The following is a 24,412-nucleotide window of genomic DNA, read 5'->3' on the forward strand; positions in this document are numbered from 1 at the left end:
CAATCAGAACGCTCCGCTGATTGATTTGCGTTCTCCTCCACCAATTGGCACATTCCAGTTGATTTTCTACATTTTCAGGTTCGGTAGAGACGGAAAGGGGGGACGAGCGAGTTGTTGCACTGCAGGTTTGTGTTTTTGAAACGGTATTTCTTCTGTTTCTACAGCACATTGTGGCTTTTGCATTTTGAAATACATAGGTACGATACAATAAATGTGCATTCAGTATTTAATGTGTCTCCGGCGTAACGCTGTCTAATTAGCTTGGCCTGGCTAGCTCCCCTTGTGCTCAACCGACATTATGGCAACATGGCGAAATTAGCTAGCCCCTTAGCTTGAGGTGGTTCGGGATGGTCCTTTGTAGTGATCGCTCGCCAATGTTTTGTCACAGCGTATTCTCGTTAGATCAGAGGTAAATCACGGTGTCACGGCTCGCACGCCTTAAGTAACGTTTTAGTTGAAAAGTGTAGTGAGTGAAGTCTCTAAAGGTTAATTCCCGTCTAAAATGTACTCGACGGAGATCGGAGCTAACGCGTTAGCCACAGTTACATTAACCACAGTTAGCTGTAAGTTAGCCTCAATGATAGCTCACTTTCGTCATTTTTATTTACTCTCTTCATTTATCACTTTAAGTTATTAGTTCAGTTTGGATGAGCTTAGCTGCAAGAGAAGTCGCAGCCTTAAGTTGCAATCGGACAAATAGGCTGACGAACTAATGTGTGTAATATGTGTTAAAGCGCATTAAACATTATTAGGAAACCCTCTCTCTCTCTTTCTCCTCAAACAATACTGTTAATACGTCGATGTGATAACATGAATTACAGCTGTTTCCCTTTGCTGGATTGATGCCAATTAGATATTCAAGTGGGAGAATTAAATAAAACGGATGTGACCAGGGTTGCTACATGTTTTCTCCATATTACATTTCAGTATTTTAACCAGCCTCTCCCTTCCCCGGCAGGTCGCAGCAGCTGTTTGGTCCTTGCTTATTTAGTTCCGCCTATCAACACGCCCTCACCCCTGTAATAAATATCGGTGAGTGCTGTTTTTCTGTCAGTTTTGTCTCTCGCCTTCTCATCGCGGCTACTCGGAAAAAAACGGGCAACACTTTGTGACTTGTCTAATCTCTTCCTTCGTCCTCTTTGCAATGCTGACAGACTACCACCGCAGCTCACAGGGGCAAGTTTTCTGCTTCTCTCTCTCCCTGCCGCCTGTTCCCTGGACCAAGGTGCCCACTACTCAGTCCCTTCCTGTGTCAGAAGATCATGGAGACAGAAATCGAACAGCAAGAAGAGACTGCATTCAGCAACACAGAGACTAATGGTATAAAACATAGTGTTTGATTATGTTTTCAAAACGCATAATTTCAGTGATTGACTGTGTTATTGTAGCTGAGTGCTTACAGCTATGATTTTGAAACTTAGTTCAGGTCTTCTGTTTGCCAATTGGAGATGAGAAATGGTGTGTGCAGCAATTAGGGACCATAGCCATATAAATGTACTGGTATCCTCTATCAAAATTGTGGTCAAGGGCATATTGAAAACCTGTCTTTCCTAGTGATCTTTGTTTTTAGCTTATAATTTTGATAACAGAGTTTGAAAATACGTCATATGTTTATGTGCTGTGCTCCACTCCACTTTTTCTGTGGTCTTTTTTGATGATTGAGTTCTATCCTAGGGAGGGTTGTGTATATGGGGTTGTCAGTGTGTGTTTTTATCTCCTTATGCCAGGTAAGCGCCCCGCTGAGGATGCAGATGAGCAGAAATCATTCAAGCGCTCTAGGAATTCGGACGAGATGGTTGAGCTTCGCATCCTCCTGCAGAGCAAAGTAAATCAGCTCTCCTTTAATTTTGTGTTTCATGTTGAACCTGTCTGTGATGATTTGAATTTTTTGTCTTTCTTTTGTGCACCCCTACAATAAGACTGCCAATTTATTACACCCTCCATTTGTTAATCGTTTTATTTTTGTTCCCCTGATGACATCTGTCTCTTGAAGAATTATTTTTCACCTTTTTTATTAGGGGTATTCATTCAGTTATTGTATTGATTTTAATATTCTCTTACATCTTGTCTGGTGATTACAGTGCTGTATTCATTATGAATTCAGTTTTTTAAGTATTCTTTGTATCCACAGAATGCAGGAGCTGTAATTGGGAAGGGTGGCAAAAACATCAAAGCCCTTCGCACAGACGTGAGTACATCTATTTTATACACCCAGATTTTTTTTATTTTGTATTCTTCATATTTTTTCCTTCCACTGGTGCACAGCTTCTTAAAACTAACCAGCGACCTCGGTAGGACAGCAGTTTATTTGAAAACATTAACCCTGGATAACTGATTAAAAACTTATTTTGGTATTTGGCAATCTCTTCTGTGTAAGTAAGGGGTGTGGTTAACTGATGCCTGTGTTGATATTAGCCCTATGTTCATGAGATCATTTGACAAACCATTTGAGGTTGCTTCCTCCTTTTTCTTCTCACAAGAACATGTGATTGCCTCAGCTAAACTGGCCTTAGGCACAAAAGTCCAATTTCAATTTGTTTCTCCATTATGCTAATTTATTGTAACAATTATGTTATGGCAACACTGATGCTCTTAATTTTAAATTTATGTGCACAGTGCAGTGTTCATGATGTCACCAGAAGCGCCAGCTTATTTTCTTAAATATATATATATATATAAGTGTTAGGGCAACCTGGCCAGTTCTTAATTCATTCAATGTCATTGCCTCTTTCTCTAGCCCTACACAATTTGTCCCCCCCCTCTCTCTCACTGTCTCTGGTCTATTCCCCAACATTAAACTCTTCATATTCTTAATATGCCATTACCCATTTCCAATGTCACATTTTCTCCTCTTCTCTCTTTGACAAACCAATCTCTGAGAGAATCAAATTAAATCACATTTGATCAGTGTAGAGCCTGTATATTAAAAATGTATTCCTCTTCCCTCTTCCCTCTCCCTTGTTTATTATTTTACTGTTGACTTTTTTGCCCACTTCCTCCTCTGTTGCCCATGTTCTGGATGGCCCCTCCTGCGCCCGCCCACCTGACACCCTGGTTGGCCCTGCCCATAATCGTGCCCTGTCCCTAAATGGGCGCCTTACTTGATTGACATCTGTGCTCGAATGGCCCTGGCCCCTGCCCATGCCACGCCCAGTTCAATGCCAGTGTGTCAGTCCCAGACAGCAGTGGGCCTGAGCGGTATGTCCCTAAGCTCCTCCCTCTCACTGCCTGACTACAGGTCAAACAAACAAGAGAAGATGAATAATAAATAGTCATCCTGCCTCTGTCAAGTCACTGTATTTTAACCTACCTGTTCTCACAGTATTTTTAGCTTGAGTCAATGCGTTCATGTCCAAATCTGCCTGTTGAACCTGTAAAAGCCATGTCAACATCCTTTACATGCCATTTTAAAGTCACATCAACATTGAAACTTAGGCTGGTGTTGTCAGGGTTTTTCCACAATCTGCCACTGTCTTTTCAAATCTTTGCTATAATCTGTTCCAGTGCCAGTGTTTGCAATATGTCAGTTTTGTTGTTATTTTCATCAATGATTATCTTATCCTCTTCTGTGTTTTCACCTCCCTCCCCCCTTCAGAGTGGATATACTGGTGTTCGTTTTCCATTAGTTTCATATACGCTCACCTGCTTCTTGCACCGTCCCATTCTTTCCCATTCTTTGTGATGTCCCCATTATACTGTTAGGTTCAGATTGTACATCCATTCTGAAATGCAAAAGACAAGCTAGGTATCAAGTCTTGTGTGTGTTTTTCCATTCTGTCTTTTGCTTCATCTGAGCTTGGTCACTGATTGCTGGAGCTATCATCAGTACAGGACCTTTTCTGTCTCACTCATCTCTTCATTCTTTGGTTTTTATATTTATTGCTTCTCCCATCCCCTAAATTCAAGTGTTGGCAAACTTAATTTTCCTGGGTATAATCTTTGTTACTTTTCCTCAGCTGTCTCCCATTCTACTTTCATGTACAAACTTTGCTTAAGTTCTCTGGATTAGTATATTAATTGTGTTCATTTTATTACGTCACTTGGTGGGTGCAGACAACAATATTTGGGTTTTATTAATGTGGCTAAATCAAATACCAAAACCACTGCCAATTTGACCAAGAAAATAGCTGTGTCCCAATTCAGGGGCTGCATCCTTCGAAGGACGCAGCCTTTGCGTCCTCTGAAGGCGACTCCTTTGGAGGGCCGCATCAACCGTTGTTAAATGGTCGGTGCATCCTCCATAAAGAGGGGGAAAAAGGCCGCATTTGTAGGCTGCCTTTGAATTTGGACAGCCTTCGCGCGGTGTTGTGACGTAATCAGCCTTCCAATGCGTCCTTCGAAGGATGCAGCCCCTGAATTGGGACACAGCTAGTGATGCTTTGTAATGGATGAAGTATAGAATTCATCCCTTTTACTCCATCCTTTCTAATCTTTTTAAGCATGTGTTGGGCATCTTCTTTGGGGATTGGTATAGACAAAATTTATGTAGTGTGCATCCACCCAGTTATGCTTCAGGACTTTAAAAATCTCTCTGGCACCATTGGTGCTCATTCCTGCCAGATCCTTCCCAGATTTCACCCTCCCTGTCTTGCCCCTTCAGTGGTCACCAAATGCAGTCACTTTCCTTTGGGTTCCTTTTTTTATTCTGTCTCTTTTCTCTTGGCAAAATAACGTTTTTCTTTTAATTGCATTGTTTGGGTACTTGCTTTTTGCCAGTTACTGTGTTGGATTATCAGTGACCTAACACGTTAGGTTTAGAAAACATCAGACCTCAACAGTTTATTTAGCTGAGTTAGTTTAAGGAGTGAGTTGATAAAATGGGGTTTGACTGTTTTCTGTGACAAGGACTACTGAGTGTTGGTATGAATTTTCTGATCTGAAATTATGTTCCCTTCCTCCTGGGATGCCTTGCTGGCACCCCCACCCCTCCCTTTTTGCGTGGCTGTGCTCTGCCTTGTCATTGGTGGGTGTAACATGAAGCATCCTGAGCATCAGTGCCGACATAGAGACAGTTGGAGAAATCCTGCTGAAGATCATACCAACCCTGGAAGAGGTGAGCTTGTTGAGCTGTTTATTTTGGGCGTTTTTATTGTTTGTTTTTAAACTTCTCTTGTCGGTCAAGACCAATTGAACTAATTGAGATAAGCCATTTATTTGGCGGCAACAACATAATAGGAACAGTAGTAGATTTCACCAAATGTACATTATGTTGCATGCTTTCTGGTTCAAATTAAATTTACTATACTTGCCTCAGGTTTACAGTGTAACTTTGTTTTGTATACATGCTGTTATGCATTTGGTTTTTTTTTTGTTTTGTTTTAATGCTGTTTTTACTTTCAAATTAGGGATTTATGCGTTTTACATGGGCTTGTTTAAAACTTGTGTGATGGTCTGGGTCTAAAAAGTCTGGTGTATCAGTGGCAACAGTGCAAAGAATGGTATCTTTTTAAAAAAAAAGAAAGGAATCATGGACAAAACGATCGAATTTAGATTTGGCATTGTAAAATGTTCCCACTGTCAATTTTATACCATCTACATTAACTTGCCATTGCATACTCTGTGGTGCATGCTTTCCAGAATTAGTAGAAATATCATTGTCAGATGGGTTTTGGTTTTTTTTAAACTTCTTGCATTAAACTGAATAGGTTGTAACATGTGCTCCTGTCCTGCACAGTACCAGCAGTACAATGGAATGGATTTTGACTGTGAGCTTCGTCTGCTGATCCACCAGAGCCTGGCTGGCTCCATTATCGGTGTGAAGGGAGCCAAGATCAAGGAGCTCCGAGAGGTATGCTGGTACCACAGATGAGGATCTCTTGCAATGCAGTTTAGTTTTGTGTGTTGTGTAGAAAATATACTTTCACACTGTCTTTGGTTGCTGCCAGATTTTTAATTTTAAAAAGAGCAAACATATTTACTGGATTAAACCAAGCTGGAGACACTGATATAAGATTGTTAGTCTTCTTTTTTATATTGTTTGTTGTTGATTTTTTTTTTAACGGCTTCATTCATCTGGTTCAGTCTTCTATGCTTCATAATTTTAGATTAAATTCGTTTCAACGTGATTGTCATTGCAGAGTACTGAGACAATGAAAGGCAGTTTAGCATCGAACCAGTGAATGCAGTGTAATGCACATATGTATAATATATAAATACAATAAACTGTAAGGGTAGGTATGAGTAAACATCTTAACAATAAGATATTCGCACATATAAGTTATAAACACACTATAGACAGTAGTTCAAATTAGGATACACTATATATTCAGCATGTCTCAAATGTGTGATTTCCCCCTCAAAATATCCATAAAATGACACACTACCAGTCCAGACACATTTTTCATTCAAGTGAATGAAAAGTTGTATCCAATCATTATTTGACAATCATTTCTCTTTTTGTGTACCTCTAGAACACAAAGACCAGCATTAAGCTGTTCCAGGAGTGTTGTCCTCAGTCGACAGACCGGGTGGTGCTGGTTGGTGGTAAAACGGAGAGGGTGGTTGAGTGTATCAAGACTATGCTGGAGCTCATCGCTGAAGTAAGCATCTTGCACAGTGGTTGAGAGCCTTTCTGTGATTTGCCAGGCTTTATACATTGAAGATTTGTAATGTGTTAAAACCATCAATTTAATTCTTATGATTTAATATTCCTTTAATGGTTGGAAATGTTAAATGTCAGGAATATTGTATTATTTCTAGTAGATAAACATTTAATTGCAGTGTAAATTTCACATTTTAAATAACCTTGAGCATATGACTCCATCTTCCTCTCTTTCCCTTCTTCAGGCTCCCATAAAGGGTCGTGCACAGCCATACGACCCCAACTTCTATGACGAAACGTATGAATATGGTGGTTTCACCGTGATGTTTGAAGAGAGGGGGGGTGGTCGCAGGCTCATGGGAGGGTTCCCCATGCGGGGGGGCAGGTCCAGCGGTGGAGACCGTGGATTTGAACGAATGCCCTCCAGCAGAGGGGGACGGGGACCAATGCCTCCCTCCCGCCGGGATTACGATGAGATGAGCCCTCGCCGTGGTCCTCCTCCACCTCACCCGAGTAGGGTTGGAAGGGGGAGTGGCCGTGGACGCAACATGCCTATGGGACACCCACACAGAGGAGGGTAAGATATTAATATAAGTGGTTTGTTTCCACATTTCTCTGTTGCTCTCCTGCTTTGCTTTTACTCTCACTGTCGGACATACATAAATGTGAGTCCTGTCACAGGCGTGGCCAATCTCTTGAGTTTAATGGGGTTTGTGTTAATTTATTTATATTTTCCTCTAAAACTTGCAGTTCTACATGATACAGGACATGTTCTTTCATCAAAAAATGCTGTAAACATTATTTATTTTACAAAATGAATCTTCTAGTGCAAAATATCTACATGATCCATCTTATGCAGTTTGAAGTTGAGTCTTTTTATTCCTGTTGAGTGTTAAATATTTTAGACTAAATTCTGTTCTGTGCTAGATTTTCTTCTTCAAGAGTACTTGCTTTAAAAAGGTTTTGATCATGGTATCTGCGTATACAAAGCTTATTCCCTCTTTAGATGCTTACATTCCATCCAGCTGCATTCTGTATTTCCCTGGTTTTACTTTTTTTTTTACATTGTCTCATTCATAGGATAAACAGAGTCCAGTATTCTGTATGTGATTCAGTGTCATACTGTGCACCCATCTGGAAATATTTATATTCATTGTTATCCATTTCATCAAGTGTATGTTCTCATCCTTGTATGTCTGGATGTGTTTGTGCATATCTTTTTCCCATCTCCATCTTGCCCACAGAGATGATCGTTACTATGACTCGTACCGTGGCTCAGATGACAGGTCAAAGTAAGTTTCTGTCCCTAAAACTCTCCTGATTCCTTTTAATGGGGATACTTTAACACTTTTATACTGCATGCACATGCCACAACTGCAATGGTACATCACTGAAGAAAAGACACCCCCTTTCCTCATCGATACCATTGGCATTTGCTTCATGTATGTTAGTTTTTAACTCTGTGGTCTTCATGAGGAAGTTGTCTATTAGAGCTGACAGGACCTCAGCATATCTTCCATTCACAGATATAACTTGATTGGCAAGATGGATTATAAAAAATGTTGAGGTATCCCTACAAGTTCCCTTTTTCCCAGCCTAACTACTTTTGTTGTTGCATTTTTTTAAAAATATGTCTGGTTATCCTTTTCCTCACATAGCTCATAAGAATAACAGTGTGTGTAAACTATCATGTCATATCCCTTAACTCTTATAACTGCCCTGCCAGTATCGTTACTGCAGTCTGTTTGCCTGTTATGCCACAGCCTGCACAAGTCCCTTAGCTTGATCCCCATCCACCTATTCAAACTCTACTTACTTGGAGTGCTTTGTGAGGAACTGCAGCAATGTAGTATGACCTAATCTTCCCTGTGTTAATAACCTACTTAATCTGCTATCCACTCATAGTGTTTTCCAGGTTGAGAATGTATTGTGGTGGTGTATATGAGGGTCATGTGCTGATAGGAAACTGGCATTCTTCACTTGATATACTTGACTCAGAGCATGCTGTTCCAGGTTTGCTACTGATAAGATTTTTCAAATATGTACATCTGCAACTTTCTGGCAGATTCTTATTATTCTGCACTTTAAACTAGGGGTGTGACGAGATCTCGTGCCATGAGATATCGCAATACTAAAACGTGTGAATGTTGTCTCCCGAAGCTATAATTAAGGGGCGCACCAAAAAAAAAAAGATTGGTTTTCTATCGCTCATTTGCACGTCATGTCTTCTTTTTATGTCACGTGTGGATCATTAACCTCGTTACGGCTTCTACCTGCTGAGAGGATCTCAGTCAGCAGTACAAGAGGAGAGGAGCAGGTTTACTTCAGGTCTCTACACTGAAAGCCTGAAGTAGGAGGAGCAGGGAGCCTAAAGGGGCGTTCACACCAAATGCGCAGATCGTGTGTCGAGATGACATATAAAGTCAATGCAGAGATGCGATTAGACGGGAATTCGCGCAGGGCGACGCGATACACGCCTCACACGCGACGCAATGCCACGAAGTGCACGAGTTGAAAATGTTTCACGCGTCCAAACTCGAGCGATAGCGCGAAGGATTCTCGTTTGTCGTGCGACAAATTTGTGTTCATCGCGTTTGGTGTGATGATGCAAAAAGTAAAATGAGTCACACTACCATACCTACTACAATGTGTGTGATATAGGATTTGTGCAATTTACTTTTATTTGGGTGTTTTTTTTTATTAGCAGTATGTTATAATTTGTGATAATTGGATTCTTTATTTAATTTATATTTATATATTAGAATTGTTTCCAATTTACTTTTTGGTATTTGTGATTGTATCTAACTTTAGTATTTATGGTTGATATTTCCATAAATACCAAAATTATCTTTCTATAAAATGTCTATCTATATGGGGAAACCTTGTACAGTGCTGCATACTGCATATGATAATTATATATTTAGAAAGTAGAACTGAAGTGATTCATTAAGATGATGATAAGTTAAAACATTCGTTTCATTGTCTCGTCTCGTGAGCTGAGTGTATCGTCACACCCCTACTTTAAATTGTAATAATCTGCAGCCCCCAAAAGAGGACATAAATGCAAAATATATTTTTGAGTGGAAGCAAACTATTTTGGTGGGCTGTCCAAATAAATGCGATCAGGACCTGTTTTTTGATTTAGTGTCAGCGGCACACATTCAGATAATAATCTTAATCACTGCGTGATAAAAATGCAGGGTACTTGAAATGATTTTATTTCTGATATGCACTTTTTCTGTATGTGTCATCAAAGCCAAGATGGGATGCCTGTTGAGCAAAAGCAGCAATTGACATTGAGTCATGTTGTGGCTTTATTTCGACATTGCAGTATGCATGTTCTTCAGGAGGGACAGTAAGAGTACCAGATAAACCCGAACACATTTCTTCAGCTAATGCCTTTATTTGAGCTCCGTTTTGTGGAGGGGGGAAAGCAGCAGCCCTTGGCTCTCATCATCACCACCACCACCTGTCACTCCTCTCACCATAACACTGTCAGAGCTGTTCCTGTTACTGTGTGGGAAGATGGCTGAGAGGAAATGTGTTTATACTGTAATCTTGCTCAGCGTGTGTGTGCAGTTTGACCTAGACCAGAAATTTTCTTTGGAATGTTGTCAAGCATTTTTCTAAGCATTTTCTATTTCTTTCCACCCCCACCCACATCTCTCTCTCCCTCTCTCTTTTTTCTTCTCTTTCTCCCCTCAACCTCCCTCCCTCTATGACACTCTTTCGTCACCAGTGACAGAAGAGGCAGACCGGATCGCTATAGTGATAACATGGTTAGTGACCCTTTGCTAAATGCATGCACTTCTGCTTCTGGCATCTTATTGGGTGCCAGCCTACTCAGGCTAGCATACTGCTTGGTCCCAACACCAGACACTAAGCTGTGATTGTTCATTGTGTTGAATTCATAACAGTTGTTAGTTGACAATACAGTCATAGCTGGTCACCCATGTGCACATACGTGTGCATGCACTCATCTGAGCCCTGGACATGCAGCCAAGCTAGTTTTGGCATGGAGTAAGCCTTCCCAGCAAATGACCATAATCACCACAGCCAGAGACACCCCATAATATTCAGCTATAATTGCCCTCTTACTGTGTACTTTTCACCGCCAGCCTGTTGGGGGATGGGGAGGATGGGGGTGGCCATGGTTAGTTGCTAGGCAATAATAACGCTTTGTTGACAGACTGGAAGGTCTCTCTCTCCCTCTCGCTCCCTCTCTGAGAGCTGGCAGGATACTGCCTGCCGTTGCTCAGCAACAGCTTTTTGAATTGCCTGTTGCCCTGGTGACAGCAGCATCTGAATAGCAGGTGAAAATGGGGGCTGATAGAGATGCAAGAAGAGATGGGAAAAGGGAGGGAGGAAAGGAGGAGGAGTCTGGCTTATGGATGAAAACTGGGTGGCTTTTAGTTGAGTCTACTCTATGGACGAGGCTGCTGCATCATCCATCTATATAATCCTGTCCATTCATCTGGGATCTGTGCAAAGAAGAAAGGAATTGGCTGTACTGTATGTAACCCATCTGTATTTCTGTTTGTTTCTTACAGAGTGGAGGAGGATATGGTAAGTGTTAACCCTTATTTTTTATGGATGTGGTTTCAAGGATGTTCTTCCCAACATATACTATAGTGTCAAGCATTTCTTCTGGACCTAGAGCATGCGTGTAAACAAAAAATAAGTAGCAACCTGGCTGAAAGGACATTACAGGTGACATTCAAATGCTTAGCTGTAATTGTTTGCTTCAATATTTTTCTTTTTATTGAAACACCAGTGTTATGACATTTTACGTGAAATATCTTGTTTGCAACAAATGCCGAAGTCTTTTAAACATGTATTACTAGTTATATTTTTATTGTGGGTAGTTTATCACTCAGTCCTATCCTTCTTGCTTTCTCTCGTGCTCAGACAACAGTTCCTCCTGGGATAGTTATCAGTCAGGTTAGTACACTTTTTTGATCTATCATTTTCTTATTCTCTTATGAAAAGTTGCTGAGCCATGTGCAATAATGTTAGCAGCCAGTATTTATTTTTAGTGTTGTGTTCACTTTCTCTCCATGTCTCCCCCTTTCCTTTCCTTTTTTTCTGCTTTGGTTTTCACCTCTCTCCTCACTCTTGCCATCAGGAGGACGTGGCTCCTACAGTGACATGGGTGGCCCTGTCATCACCACACAAGTGACGATCCCTAAAGATGTGAGTAAATGGCAGCAACATGACACACAAACTGGCACACCAAAGAAAGATCAGTCTTCCTCACCCACTGTGACCCTTCCTCATGAGAGAAATAACATTCAGTCTCAGTAAAATCCCCACATTGTCACATGTGATTATTTGCACTCTTACCTTTTTATAAAATGTGACATTTGTCTCATTATAAATGCAGCAGTGTTCTAGTAACTAATAAGTCAGGTTGTCTGCCACACTGACTTTTTCAACATGCACCCACACTAAACAAGGGCATAGTATCATTAAATTAGTGTTTTTTTCATGTCCACCTAAGTGAAGTAGTTTGAAGCACCTTAAATGAAACCGTTTTCTTGGACATATCTGACAGTTAGGTTTTGTTTATACACCTCCTCTCTACCTTTCACATAAAAAATACATTCATGTGCCTGAAATGTTTGTGTTCCCTCTTGTTTTCCTTTTATTTCACTTCCCTCAATCTATTCTCTGTATTCTGCCGACAGTTGGCTGGCTCTATCATTGGTAAGGGAGGCCAGCGGATCAAACAGATCCGCCACGAGTCTGGAGCCTCCATCAAGATCGATGAGCCTCTGGAAGGTTCTGAGGACCGAATCATCACCATCACCGGCACCCAGGATCAGATCCAGAACGCCCAGTACCTTCTACAGAACAGGCAAGTTATGACACAGCCACAATGACCGCAACGACTTGCGTTGTATTACAGTAACCTTTTTCTTATTTGATTAAAAATCCTTTAATCTGACATGTTTGATTCATCAGCCTTGTTTAGTTTAACCATTTATCGCACCAAACTGTGCTCTTCAAGTCTACTGGCCAGTCTTAATAGAGTTGAACCCTCTGAACCTTCTGTGGGCTGATCTTGCATCCGTTTGGTCATAGAAAGTCATTTAAAGCAATTTGAACAAACTGCAGATACTTACAAGATGTTAAATATCCTTGTTTGAGTCCACTGAACCACACATTTACAGATTTTAAATGACTATAAATGTTTTCTATGATATTGCATCCTGATGCTGGTTAACCCACTTCTTGTTGGGTTATGCATTTCTGTTGCCTGCTGTCTCTTCTTCACTAACCCCCTTCCTTTCTTCCCCATGCAACCTGCAAGTAGTCCAAACCTTCCTCTTACATGAAATGGCTATGAATGCGTAGGCAAACTCATAATAATTGTACATATTGCATATTACTTTTTGCAATTCATATTTTTTAAAGGTCAATGACATGTTTTTTTAAACTGTCACATTTGTCCAATGAATATGATTGGAAGAAGAACAAAAACCCAGAATGTCTATTTATCATCCAAGCCGTTTCACTGTGAAGCAGGGAGTGGATTGATTGTTACCCTGGCTGCTGCTGTGTGGAAGACTAGTGATTTTGTTGTTTTTAGTTAGATCAACCGACAACAAATCACAGTCTGCCAAATAGCACGAGCTCCTCCTCTTCTGTCTCCCTTGGCAACCAGTAGGCACGTATAATACACTACTTCCTTGTTGATGCTATCCGAGCTTAGCCTGAATGCTAATACAGCTGTAGACCTGCCGCCGCCGTTGTCTCATGAGTAGTGTAGTGTTGCCATAGTAACTAACCCTGCCTCCCTCTTCCTTCCTCCCTCTCCTCCCCCTTCAGTTCGCTGCACCTGCTTGGACTCAAGGACTAACCACACCCATCTTTTTCCTCCTCTTCTTCCTCGCTCTCCTTCAGCCACTTATGTCACATCTCCCACCCTCTTCCTCTCGCTGTCTGTCTGTTTCCTGCTCTGCCTTCCCATCCTCTTCCCCCAACACTGACATCCTCCCACAGTTCCCTAGTTTTAAATTTACATTGTCATTGATTGTGAATTGCATTGTTATTGTGTTTTATTTATTTTTCCACTCTTTTTATTTCAGTGTGAAGCAGTACTCTGGTCATTTGCTGTAGACCCAGGAGATTCAGATTGAAGCAGACTCAGATTGCCCCCTCCCACTCCTCTCTCAACCTTTCTGCCCCTGTCCAACACAGCCCCTTCAGACTATTATTCTGGATTGTGGGTGTCTTTTTGAATTTTATTTTTGTATTTTTTAATGAAATAAATGTCCCAACATTCCTGTGCATAAAAATAAATATAGATGTTCTGCATTTTTAAGAGTGTAGTCCATTAGTTTACCTGATATACACTTTTTTTCTAACACACATCTATCAAGATATTCTTCAGTCGCCTGACAGACAGAAAAAAAAAAAACTTAACCTTTATTTTTGATGGTTTCTTTTTTTTTGACTTGTATATGTATGTTTGTGTCTCCAGTTTAAATCTTTCCTACGTGTAAGTGTGCGCACGTATGCTTGTGTGTGTGGGTCGGTGTGCTTTCTGTTGTCTAGATTGGTCCATTCACATACAGTTGTACTCCATTACCACTCTGTGCAACATGCAGAATGTAACATACGTTTCTTTTTATATGTATCATTTAGGGTTTGGTTTTTTGTTTTTGTTTCTTTTCTTTTTTTTTAAAGAGATATGGAAAAAGTAACCCTTCAAAATGGATTTGGGATGTTGATGTTAGGACTCTTGTATACACCAGATACAAAGGACACTGACTAATCTTTAAGAATATTCATTAGTTGTGTGATGAAATAAATCTGAATCATTTGAGTAATACCCTACAGATGGAAACATGTAGCTAAAAAATGTATGAAATTTTATTGGACAAATGACAAATGATGCTGAATTTTTTGTCCCTTCAATTTCCTATTGCTCTACACTCGTTTGCTCTCCATGCTGTAGACTTCACATTGTCAAATTGTAAAATGAATAAAGATGCCACTTTTTACTGAACCAGTTCTCTTTCTGGTTGATTTCATTCATTCATTGCAGCTGGATCCGGTTTCTGTGCAGTGACGACATTTGAACTAAACGCATATAATTGTTTTGATGACAGTCAAACTGACATTTCTGCATGTTTTAAGGCTGCATTTAGACATTATTTTCAGTATTACTTAGTCTGTAGATTATTTGCTCATTATAGTTTTGCTTAGAAAATGTTACAAAGCAGTGACAAATACCCAAAGTCCAAGGTGATGACTCAAATGTCTTCTTCCAAATCCCAAAGATACAAACACGTATTTATTTTATAAATATATTAAGGAAATGGGTAAAACTTGACATTAAAGAAACTGAAACTAGCTAGAACCTGACTGCCATTTTTGCTTGGAAAAATAACCAAATTATTATAAAATGACTTTTCTAGACATCTAGTTGATTCATAAACAAATATTATAAAGTGATTGCCTGGTCACAATTACCTGGTAGGTGTCAAATTACATGCCAATGTACGTGGTAGACCCTTGGGTCAATTTGATGAGCCCCATTGCTCTAAAATTATACCATTAAGTTTCAGCCCATGCATATCGTATACCAATCACATTTACTCCGTTATGTTCTGTGAACTCACAAGTGTGCATGCTATGGTCTTTTCTCACATCTCATACTGTTACACAAGCTGGTCTCAAGCAAGTACAAACACCCAATAGAGACCCTCTATAAGCAGACCTTAAAAACACTAGACCAGAAAACTATCAACTATCACCACTGCCATATACTAAAAAAATATAATTTATTTAAATTTGACAGCTTCTTACAGTTTTTGGATGCCTGTCTCATATTTAAAATACTACATGGGCTAGCAACTCCCCCTTTGAGTGAGTTCATAGAGCTGAAGGGCAGCAGTGGCAGAGCAACAAGGGCAGTCACCAGGGGAGACTGTGTTATACAGTAGGCTATAGGCGCAGTACGTCTTTTCAGTTCGCGCCTCAAACTACTGGAATACTCTCTCTACTGATGTAAGAGAATACACCAGTTATCTATCCTTTAAAAATAAATTTAAGAGATGGATTAAAAATAACCAAAACTGTAACCAGACTACTATATAACCTGCACTGTAATTTCTCTATGTCTAACCTTGTATGTCTGTCTGTTTTAAACAACTTGTTGTTTTAATTGTGCTGATGTGTCACTCTGTTGTTCTTTTTTTAATTTAAAAAAATATATATATATTTTTTTCTTTTTTTCTGTCCTGACCTGCCAAGGGACAACGGATGAAAACTAGCTATTTTAGCTAATTCCGGTGCATTTACATTTTAATTTGAAATGTTCATGAATGTACACTGCCCCTTTTTAAATAAACTAAAAAAATTAATTAAAAAAAGTGGAGGCTGTGTTCCGGTTTCCTCAGCGGGTCTCTTTATGATTGGTTTATGAGCATGTGATGAACCCGCAAGGGAGGCTCTGATTGGTCAACAGCTGAAAATCAGGTAGTGGAAAGCGACTTCTCGTGATCTTGTGTGTAGTCTGCATGCAGTTTTGGGTAAGTTAAGTAAATCGTTTGTTTATGTGCGAATAAACACGATGGTTACTGCTGTGCTGAACATTAACTTTTTATCTACAAACGTGCGGTTAAACCCGCAGTGTGAGAGAGAAGTATGTTAGCATGTGGAGGACAAAGTCAGCGAGAATAGACTTACAATCAGCTCCTTCTTGCACTTTGGTCATGCAGTTTTTCAATGAGCAGCAGTGAGGTGATATAACGAGGCTTGTGATTGACCCAAGGGTACTCTTTCTAGAAAAGAAACTCATTTTTGTATTTGAGAGTGGAGAATAAATCATGTGACTCTCCGCAGAAAGAAGTGAGAAAATGAATTTAATTCAGTGGACCACTATGTGTGTGCATCACTGTCCCTAATAGCAGTCTATTAGGGAGCACATCATTAACAGAGACACTTCAGGTAGATGGACAAGACTGGGCAGCTTTTAGAGGTAGACAGAGAAGGACATAATTCAGTTTTTTTTTTTCTTTTAATAATGGGTTTTGTCAGAGGTGTTGCTATGCTGTGTGTGCAGGGCTTTTATGTTTTTGCACTCTACTTCCTGTTATACAGAGCCTACATAAGAAAAGTAGTACTAGATGTGTGGCATTAAGATTTTATATTAAAGGACGGGTAACAATTTTACAATTCTGTCCTAAAACAACAGTCAGGTTCCCAAATGAACAGTAAAACAGATTTCTGTAGCCGCAATCATTCCTCTTGTTCATACTGACCTTTAGAAAGCCCCCATCACAAACTTAAAAATGTTTGTGATGGGGGCTCAAATCCACAAGCCTCCTGTGCAAAAATGTATTTAAAAGTTTCAAATGAGTCAAATCATGTCAATATCTTTCAACGTTACAGTGTTATTAGTGCCAACGTTTCTCATTTTGTTACCATACTTCCACCAAAGCTCAACAAGGAAATACTGACAGAGGAAACACAAAGAAGAAAACTGTTAATGTGGCAGATATCCACTTGATATGACTAATTCAGACTGCTGAAGCCTCATATAAGCTTCAAAAAAACTATTTACTAGTTGGACAAACTGTGGATTATTGCTCCCGCCACTTGCATTGGAAGCACATTTTAAGAGGATCTTTTAAAAAGGAAAACCTCTTTCACTGTTGATATGGGCAGCTGATTGTTGTTTTAAGACAGACATAAACAATTCTGAACCTATCTTCTCAAAATCACGTGGATATAGATGTGTTACTCCGTGAGCTCTGTGTCATGTAAGGTTCTGGTTGGAAAAATGTCAGGACTTGTTCATATTTAGTTTCAGCGCCTAGTTACACGGCACGGAGTGAATTCTGTCATCATCGTTTGTTACTTTTCATCTTGAATTATCTAATAAGGCAGAGGAATAATCTCCAAAATAACACTTCCCCCGAGATGTATGTCAGATATTGGTGCTTAAATATGAAAAGGGCACTGGCATCCACACTCCCTCTGCACCCACCCATGCTTGCCTGAAGTCGTAATGTCCATGACTAGAACATGGACTACGTATACATATTTACAATCACAAATGTATTTTGTATCTGAATAATTACTTTAATAATTATCTCTATAAATGAATATGGAAAGTGCTGGAAAACACTACCAGACTTGAGAAGTGACATATCACTGCAGCATTTCATATGTGTATATGTATTTATGCCAACATGTGTCCCTTCAGGTTTGTTTCTGCTCCATACAGTATCCATCATGAAGCCACCTCTGTATCCTCGAGAGTCTGGCCAGTTTGTAGCAGATCGGAGTCGAGATGTGTTTGTGGAGGAGGAAGGAGTGCAGAAAGTTGCAGAGTTGCTCTACACTCTCAGACACAGTGATCATCTGACTGCCAGTGGCTGGAAGAAGGCAAATCCGTTGACCCCGGCATCCACCTCTGACCAGGGGAGTCTGTCAGCAGAGAGCTGAATACATGAGCAAGGAATATTGATTATTTTGTTGTTCAATGGAAACAAACAGGATTTATAAAAGAATTACAGGGCACAGAATTAATATTGCCAAAAATATGGACAAGATGGATTTAGATTTACTGTTGTTCTACATCCTACAGATAATTGATCATTTCTTATAAAAAAAAAATAAAAAATTGGGATTTACGTGTCTTAGTGAAAACTGGCCAAAAGTTAATCAAAAGCACAATAATAGAAAATATTGCCATGATATCTTAAAAGTTAATTACTAATGAGTTTACTCAGATGTCACATAAATAGATAACAAATAGAGAACAACTGGTGAATTGAATGTTTTTATCTTGAGTTTCCAGAGTTCACAAGTGTTTGTTGTACATTTTAGTGTCTTTGGTTAGAACTTTCAGGTTTCCAGCCAGTTTTTCTCCTGTCTTGATAATCTGTGTTTTTGGACACTGCAGGCTTTGAACTGGGTGTTTGTGGTAGACACCATGAACTTCTCTTTTTGGCCAGACAAAGAAACTCAGCAGTGCGAGGTCACCTATAAAGGAACCACATACACAGGCTACATGACCTTGTGTGCTGCCATCACCAGGGCCATGGAGGAAGGTGAGACTATAAAGGTTTGAATTGAAAGTCCTGTAGCACTGAAGAGTTTTGTTTTTCAATTGGATGCCTAGTGTTTTGCTTTACTGAAAATTGATTTAGCTAGAGAATGTCTGACCACTGTATCCTCAGTGCAAAGTAGAGGTGATGTATTTTAGCTGTTGTCTGCTTTTGAATCAGTGCAAAACAAAACAACCAGGGTGATAGAAATGTCAAAATTATGAGACTGTTTGTCGCGGCTGAGCAGAAAAGGTAACTCCATACACTGACAGTGTAACATGACATGTTTGCCCTTTTCTTGATTGATGTATCCCTCTGGTTAGCTTCTTCTCTGGAGAAATACATGTAGATATACAGTATGTTCAAGCCCTTTTTGATGTCTCTTTTTGTTCCTCTATTCTGTGTGCTATTGTTGTGCACCACAATTGCCAATTATTGTGTATGTGCCCTTTACTTGAACTTGGACTGCTGGGAAATTGCTTGTAGCTCTGCATGCGTCTGTGCATCATTCATAATTAGCGTGACTGACTCCGGATATGAATCAATTATGTCTCATATGGAATAGTGCTCTCAATGTGTGGTCGTTGTGGCCTTTATAATTACAAGAGATTCTCTGAGAAAAGTAAAGGTAGCTTTGCACAGAGTGTGAATCTCAAGGGGTTGACAGCATGAGATCAGAACAAATTATGTCTTGAGCTTTGTGAGAAATGGCTACTGTGGAGTTATATTCCTGTTATTATAGCATGCTCTAACTTTGTAACTTAGTTACCTTGAGTGTCCTTTTACTATTCAGTCGTTATTATATAAAGATAGATCCTCATAGTTACTTCTCTTTACTACACAGGAATACCCATCACTGATCCAAAGTACTTCTCTCAGATGAGTGTGGAGGAGTTGGGACATGTCCTTCGATCAGACAATGAAACACCCATGCCAATGCTTCAGGAGCGTCACCAGGTTTGAACACTGTCATGTTATTTCCCTTATACTAGGGATGTAACAATCATCAAAAATCGTTGACACTGTACAATGTTGATCAGAACGTGTTATTGATCTAACTATTTGATACATTTTCAATGCGGTAACAAAAAGTACGACTGACATTTTGCTACTTTCTGAGTCTACTGTCTTCTGAGTTTACTCAAGTGTAATATTTGACACTTCCGAAATGAAGCAATGCTGACTTTTATGTGAACCCATCTAGAGAGGCTTTACAGCAGTGTTAGCAAAACCTTGCTTTTATTTTGAGCGTGCAGCTCAAACTGTAAATTACAGCCCTAATGCACAGCCTAATTATTCCCTATCGACACAAACATTTTTGCACTAGTACAGCATGTACTGATACATAGGGAATAGGGGGAAGGGGGAAGCAATCTGGGAATTTTCAAAGATTTTATACTTTAGCTATGTTAACTACCTTTTTAATTATTATGGGGTAAAGTTAAAATTGACCAAAGCTGTAAGCTTTGGGGAAGACAGGGTGATGACTGAGATTTAAAGATCAACATACACTGCTCACTTACTCTGGAGGGTGTACAGAAGATGATAGCTTTGGGGTAATTAGTAAATATGTAAAGATTACATTTGTGTTTTACTTTTGAACAAACCGAGGTCGAGGATAGAGAGTATTGCTGGGACCATACTGTGGGGAACCTAAAGCCTGTTTGTCACTGTCTATGTTGAAAAGTAGGCGTACTTATGGGGTACAATATTGTACTCAGGTGACTTCAGGTTCATGTAAAATGACACTGTTGTTATACTGGGTGTTTCTTATGCAGTACAGTAAATACAGTAAAGCTTTTTTATGATGAGCGTTCAATAGTAAATCAGCTGCACTGAAAACCAGAAGTGTTCATCTAGCAGCTGTAAAAGCAGAGGATCACTGTTCTGTCACTGTGTAGCTGTCAAGAACCTACAGCTTTGTTGCTCAGTACTCTGCTTCATAATATTAGAATACGTACCTAGTGGTTAAAAATAGTACAAACAATTAGACTGCAAACAGGGAATAATTATGCTCTATGTTGAGGACTGTAATATAAAACACTACTGTGAAAACAAACGATGAAAAAGATGTAGTGAGAAAACCAAAATCATCTTATCTCTGTACTCAATACAGTCTTTTCTGGACAAAGAAGGTACATTGAATCGAAACCTAACATACTGTCATATTCCTACATGAAGTGTCTGACATTATATAGTCCTGTGTACTGTCATATTCATATATGTATATGTGTGTGTGTGTCTGTCTTTATGTGTAGACAGGTTATTATTAATGAAAGTCAAAATAAAAAATGTAATTTCATGCTCACATACTATTTCTTTGCAGATTCACCTAATCTGCAAAGAAATAGTATGTGAGCAATCTGCAAAGATTTCATTAATTCATCTAACAGTTGAATAAAGTTTGAAGAGTTTGTGAATGTGTCCTCATCACTTTGTAGAGACCTCCATGATCATCTACAGCATGTTTAAAATGAGCTCATATAATTGTTTTGTTATTAGTGTTACATTATTACCTGTTAATTCCCTTTATTTGTAAGTTTTATTTAAAATATGCAGTTATTAACCACCTACTGATTATTACTGTTAAATTTTAACACATCACATACTGATTTTGTCTAACAAGGTGCTGACTGAAGGCGGCCGTGTGCTACTGGAACATGGTGGAAGCTTTCGGAGTTTTGTCAGCCAAGCTGGGAACGACGCCAGGAAGATGGTGGAGCTTATTGTGGAAAAGATTCCCTCCTACAGGGATGAAGCTACATTTGAGGTTAGAGGTGTAGTGGACTGATTCTTACATTTTACACATGGGAATGTATAGAGAGAAAAAATAATAATTTTCTCCAAACGTTTTTGAAATTTTATATTTTTTTTAAACAAGCTCAGGATTTAATCATTTTGATAAAAAACACATCTAATTTTAGTTTAGTCAGTTGTTTTTATTTTGTCAGTTAATGATTATAACTTTTGCTGTATCGCAGATACAAAAATAATTGTAGTTTCCAATTACATAGGTTTCCATTTACAAAAATGTCACACTAGAACTTCCAAAACATTTTGAAAAAGATTGCTTTTTTAACTTCTTAATTTTGCAGAATGAAAGCCATTTTTACACCTTAAATTCACTGTTCGTGTGAGAAAGGACTGAATTCAATTAATCTATGTACAGTTGAGTACATATTTTAAATTCATATTCTGATTTTAAAAGATGTAAAGCAAATAGAAATATGTGATTGAGGATACATTGGATCACTAATCATTCAGCTCATGAAATGGAGAACTTATGATGTGAGAGTTCCACCTCCTGGCCAAAGACAGAGCAGCGTCTTTTCTCATGTCTTCCTCATATTATATAGTCACACTAAACTCTTTATACAAAATTGTATTGCTATTATTTATTGCTATATTATGTTACTTTGGTGATCAACCATTTGTTTATTAATTAATAACAATGACTTAAGAACAAATGAAGACCACACATACTGTACAGTATGAGCAGAGTATGTAGATATCCTCTTGTTTGTTTCAGGGGAAGAGAATCTCATTGTACAAGCGAGCTCAGATACTGGTGGCAGATTTCTGGGGTGTCATGGAGGCCAGAGGAGAGGGAGATATCATTAGCATGGACTGGCTCACCATGTTCGCTGACTACAGGGTTCCTCAGGCCCTCGTGTACCTTGGCGTGCTACGATACTCTGACACACTGATGCAGGCACTCAAGAATGGTAAGACAGAACTGTGTTTCTGTGCTTCTGAAGAAATGAACGGCTTAAAGATAGTCTGTTATAACTATGCTGCATATATGTGTATGTCTCCTGTCTCGCAGGTGAGCTGCTGAGTTCAGGGGACAGGAGAGAAGTTGAGATCCGGGGTTGTTCGATTTGGTCTGTGGAGCTGATCAGAGCTCGTCTTTGCGAGCTGGTGAAGGAGAGAGACGGACAGACTTGCGACATTAACTCTGCAGTGATCGACTTCTACCTGTGGCCTTATGCCAAGCAGCACCACAAAGAGATGGCCCACATTCCAATACACCACACACGCTGTATTTACTACTGATGAGCTGGCTGGCAGCTTTACATACAGCAGGCTACACTTCTCAGTGTACAGCCTTGGCACCAGTGCCTTTCTCTGGGATAAAGCCAACCATGTCTCTGTGCCAGATATATGGGCTTCTCTCTAGCTGTAATGGAAACAGGTGTTAAGCTTCAATGCGGCGTGTTTGTCCTAGTGTATAGTAGCACTCTTGTTCATTTGCAGTCAATAAAAAATGTTTACTGTTGTTGACATTGAATAATTTTAGCAAATCTCTCACTGTCATGGAGAACCAGCAATCATGGATTGTATGTGAACATATAATAATGGACACATCTGTGTATCTACAGGTATTTGAATTTGTGAACTGACACTTGATGAAGAGAATAAACCATTTTCACTAGATGCATATACAGTAGTGTGATGCATTTATTGAAAGGTTTGATTTAAAATGCTTTTAGAGGTTAAAATAAATATTAACTGTGGCCAGAGCCTTCACTTCACTTGTATGTGCACAAACTACACTTAAGACCAGTCGATTGGGTTCAGTTTGTGCCTTTGGGGACAAAGGTTGTGTCTCCAAACTCATCACCCTTCGCATGACGAAAATTGCCTCTTTTTTTTTTTAACCTCGAAATACCGTTGAGGAGGAATCCTCATTTACAATGGCGTCGAGAAATATTAATATATAATATTAATGTATATATACATGGGTCAATGACGTATAAGGATTTGCAACAACTCAATTTTAGAATAATAAAAACAAGCATATCTAATGCAGTAGTTCAAACATTCAGAATGTTGTGTACCTGAAGATCTATATTATAAATTTGAAATTAAGTGATTTTAGTGGGGGTTTTCAAGATTAATTGGCACTGGCCTTAAAAAAAGTCATGTGGTGCGACCATGATTCATCTTGAAATAAATTAATTTACTTAACACGCTTCACATCTTTTCTTTTTCTTTTACAAGTTTTCAGTAATATAAAGTGTTTGGAAACAAAGTATTTGTATTTTTTTTTTCAATGTTTGTAAATGATGATCTTTTATTTATATAAGATATTTCAAGATGAATCATGGTCGCTCCACATGACTTTGTTTTCAGGCCAGTGCCAATTAGTCTTGAAAAACCCCCACTAAAATCACTTTCAAATTGTAATATGAATTTTCAGGTACACAACATTCTGAATGTTTGAACTACTGCATTAGATATGCTTGTTTTTATTATTCTAAAATTGAGTTGTTGAAAATCCTTATACGTCATTGACCCACATACATACATACATACATATATACATATATAAATATATATATATATATGTATGTGTATATATACATGTATATATGTATGTATGTGTATATATATATGTATGTGTATATATGTATGTATGTATGTATGTATGTATGTATGTATGTATGTATGTGGGTCAATGACGTATAAGGATTTTCAACAACTCAATTTTAAATAATAAAAACAAGCATATCTAATGCAGTAGTTCAAACATTCAGAATGTTGTGTACCTGAAGATCTATATTATAAATTTGAAATTAAGTGATTTTAGTGGGGGTTTTCAAGATTAATTGGCACTGGCCTTAAAAAAAGTCATGTGGTGCGACCATGATTCATCTTGAAATAAATTAATTTACTTAACACGCTTCACATCTTTTCTTTTTCTTTTACAAGTTTTCAGTAATATAAAGTGTTTGGAAACAAAGTATTTGTATTTTTTTTTTCAATGTTTGTAAATGATGATCTTTTATTTATATAAGAT

At 38.8% G+C, this 24,412-nt stretch overlaps 2 protein-coding genes across 5 annotated transcripts; both read left to right on the plus strand.

The window, feature by feature from the left end:
- Positions 1 to 60: 60 nt before the first annotated feature.
- Positions 61 to 14,555, plus strand: hnrnpk (heterogeneous nuclear ribonucleoprotein K). 3 transcript variants are annotated; one of them, XM_062416741.1, is made up of 17 exons: positions 61 to 125; positions 959 to 1,032; positions 1,155 to 1,320; positions 1,728 to 1,825; positions 2,132 to 2,188; positions 3,155 to 3,198; positions 4,981 to 5,053; positions 5,675 to 5,788; positions 6,411 to 6,539; positions 6,787 to 7,118; positions 7,786 to 7,833; positions 10,281 to 10,320; positions 11,092 to 11,107; positions 11,450 to 11,482; positions 11,667 to 11,734; positions 12,229 to 12,398; positions 13,633 to 14,555. In XM_062416741.1, the coding sequence occupies exons 3-17, from the start codon at positions 1,263 to 1,265 to the stop codon at positions 13,661 to 13,663; spliced, it is 1,311 nt and encodes a 436-aa protein (XP_062272725.1). In that variant the 5' UTR covers positions 61 to 125; positions 959 to 1,032; positions 1,155 to 1,262; the 3' UTR covers positions 13,664 to 14,555. The 3 variants fall into 3 exon arrangements, with proteins under 3 accessions (XP_062272725.1, XP_062272726.1, XP_062272724.1); XM_062416742.1 differs by lacking the exon at positions 61 to 125 and adding an exon at positions 299 to 409 and having other exon boundaries at positions 5,681 to 5,788; XM_062416740.1 differs by lacking the exon at positions 61 to 125 and adding an exon at positions 300 to 409.
- A 1,477-nt stretch (positions 14,556 to 16,032) lies between these two features.
- Positions 16,033 to 23,126, plus strand: qng1 (Q-nucleotide N-glycosylase 1). 2 transcript variants are annotated; one of them, XM_062418284.1, is made up of 7 exons: positions 16,033 to 16,083; positions 17,784 to 17,977; positions 18,462 to 18,612; positions 19,454 to 19,566; positions 21,236 to 21,379; positions 22,139 to 22,334; positions 22,436 to 23,126. In XM_062418284.1, exons 2-7 carry the CDS (start codon positions 17,792 to 17,794, stop codon positions 22,663 to 22,665), a joined length of 1,020 nt encoding a protein of 339 aa, XP_062274268.1. In that variant the 5' UTR covers positions 16,033 to 16,083; positions 17,784 to 17,791; the 3' UTR covers positions 22,666 to 23,126. The 2 variants fall into 2 exon arrangements, with proteins under 2 accessions (XP_062274268.1, XP_062274267.1); XM_062418283.1 differs by having other exon boundaries at positions 16,045 to 16,083; positions 17,763 to 17,977.
- The last annotated feature ends 1,286 nt before the right edge of the window (positions 23,127 to 24,412 follow it).

The sequence above is a fragment of the Scomber scombrus genome, chromosome 4 (assembly GCF_963691925.1).
Source record: "Scomber scombrus chromosome 4, fScoSco1.1, whole genome shotgun sequence".
NCBI lineage: Eukaryota > Metazoa > Chordata > Actinopteri > Scombriformes > Scombridae > Scomber > Scomber scombrus.

Coding starts and splice junctions, on each gene's coding strand:
- hnrnpk (XM_062416741.1), top strand. CDS start 1,263: ATGGAGACAGAAATCGAACAGCAAGAAGAGACTGCATTCAGCAACACA. Junction 5,054..5,674: donor TCATACCAACCCTGGAAGAG/GTGAGCTTGTTG, acceptor TGTCCTGCACAG/TACCAGCAGTACAATGGAAT. Junction 6,540..6,786: donor TGCTGGAGCTCATCGCTGAA/GTAAGCATCTTG, acceptor TCCCTTCTTCAG/GCTCCCATAAAGGGTCGTGC.
- qng1 (XM_062418284.1), top strand. CDS start 17,792: ATGAAGCCACCTCTGTATCCTCGAGAGTCTGGCCAGTTTGTAGCAGAT. Junction 18,613..19,453: donor CACCAGGGCCATGGAGGAAG/GTGAGACTATAA, acceptor TTTACTACACAG/GAATACCCATCACTGATCCA. Junction 22,335..22,435: donor GATGCAGGCACTCAAGAATG/GTAAGACAGAAC, acceptor CCTGTCTCGCAG/GTGAGCTGCTGAGTTCAGGG.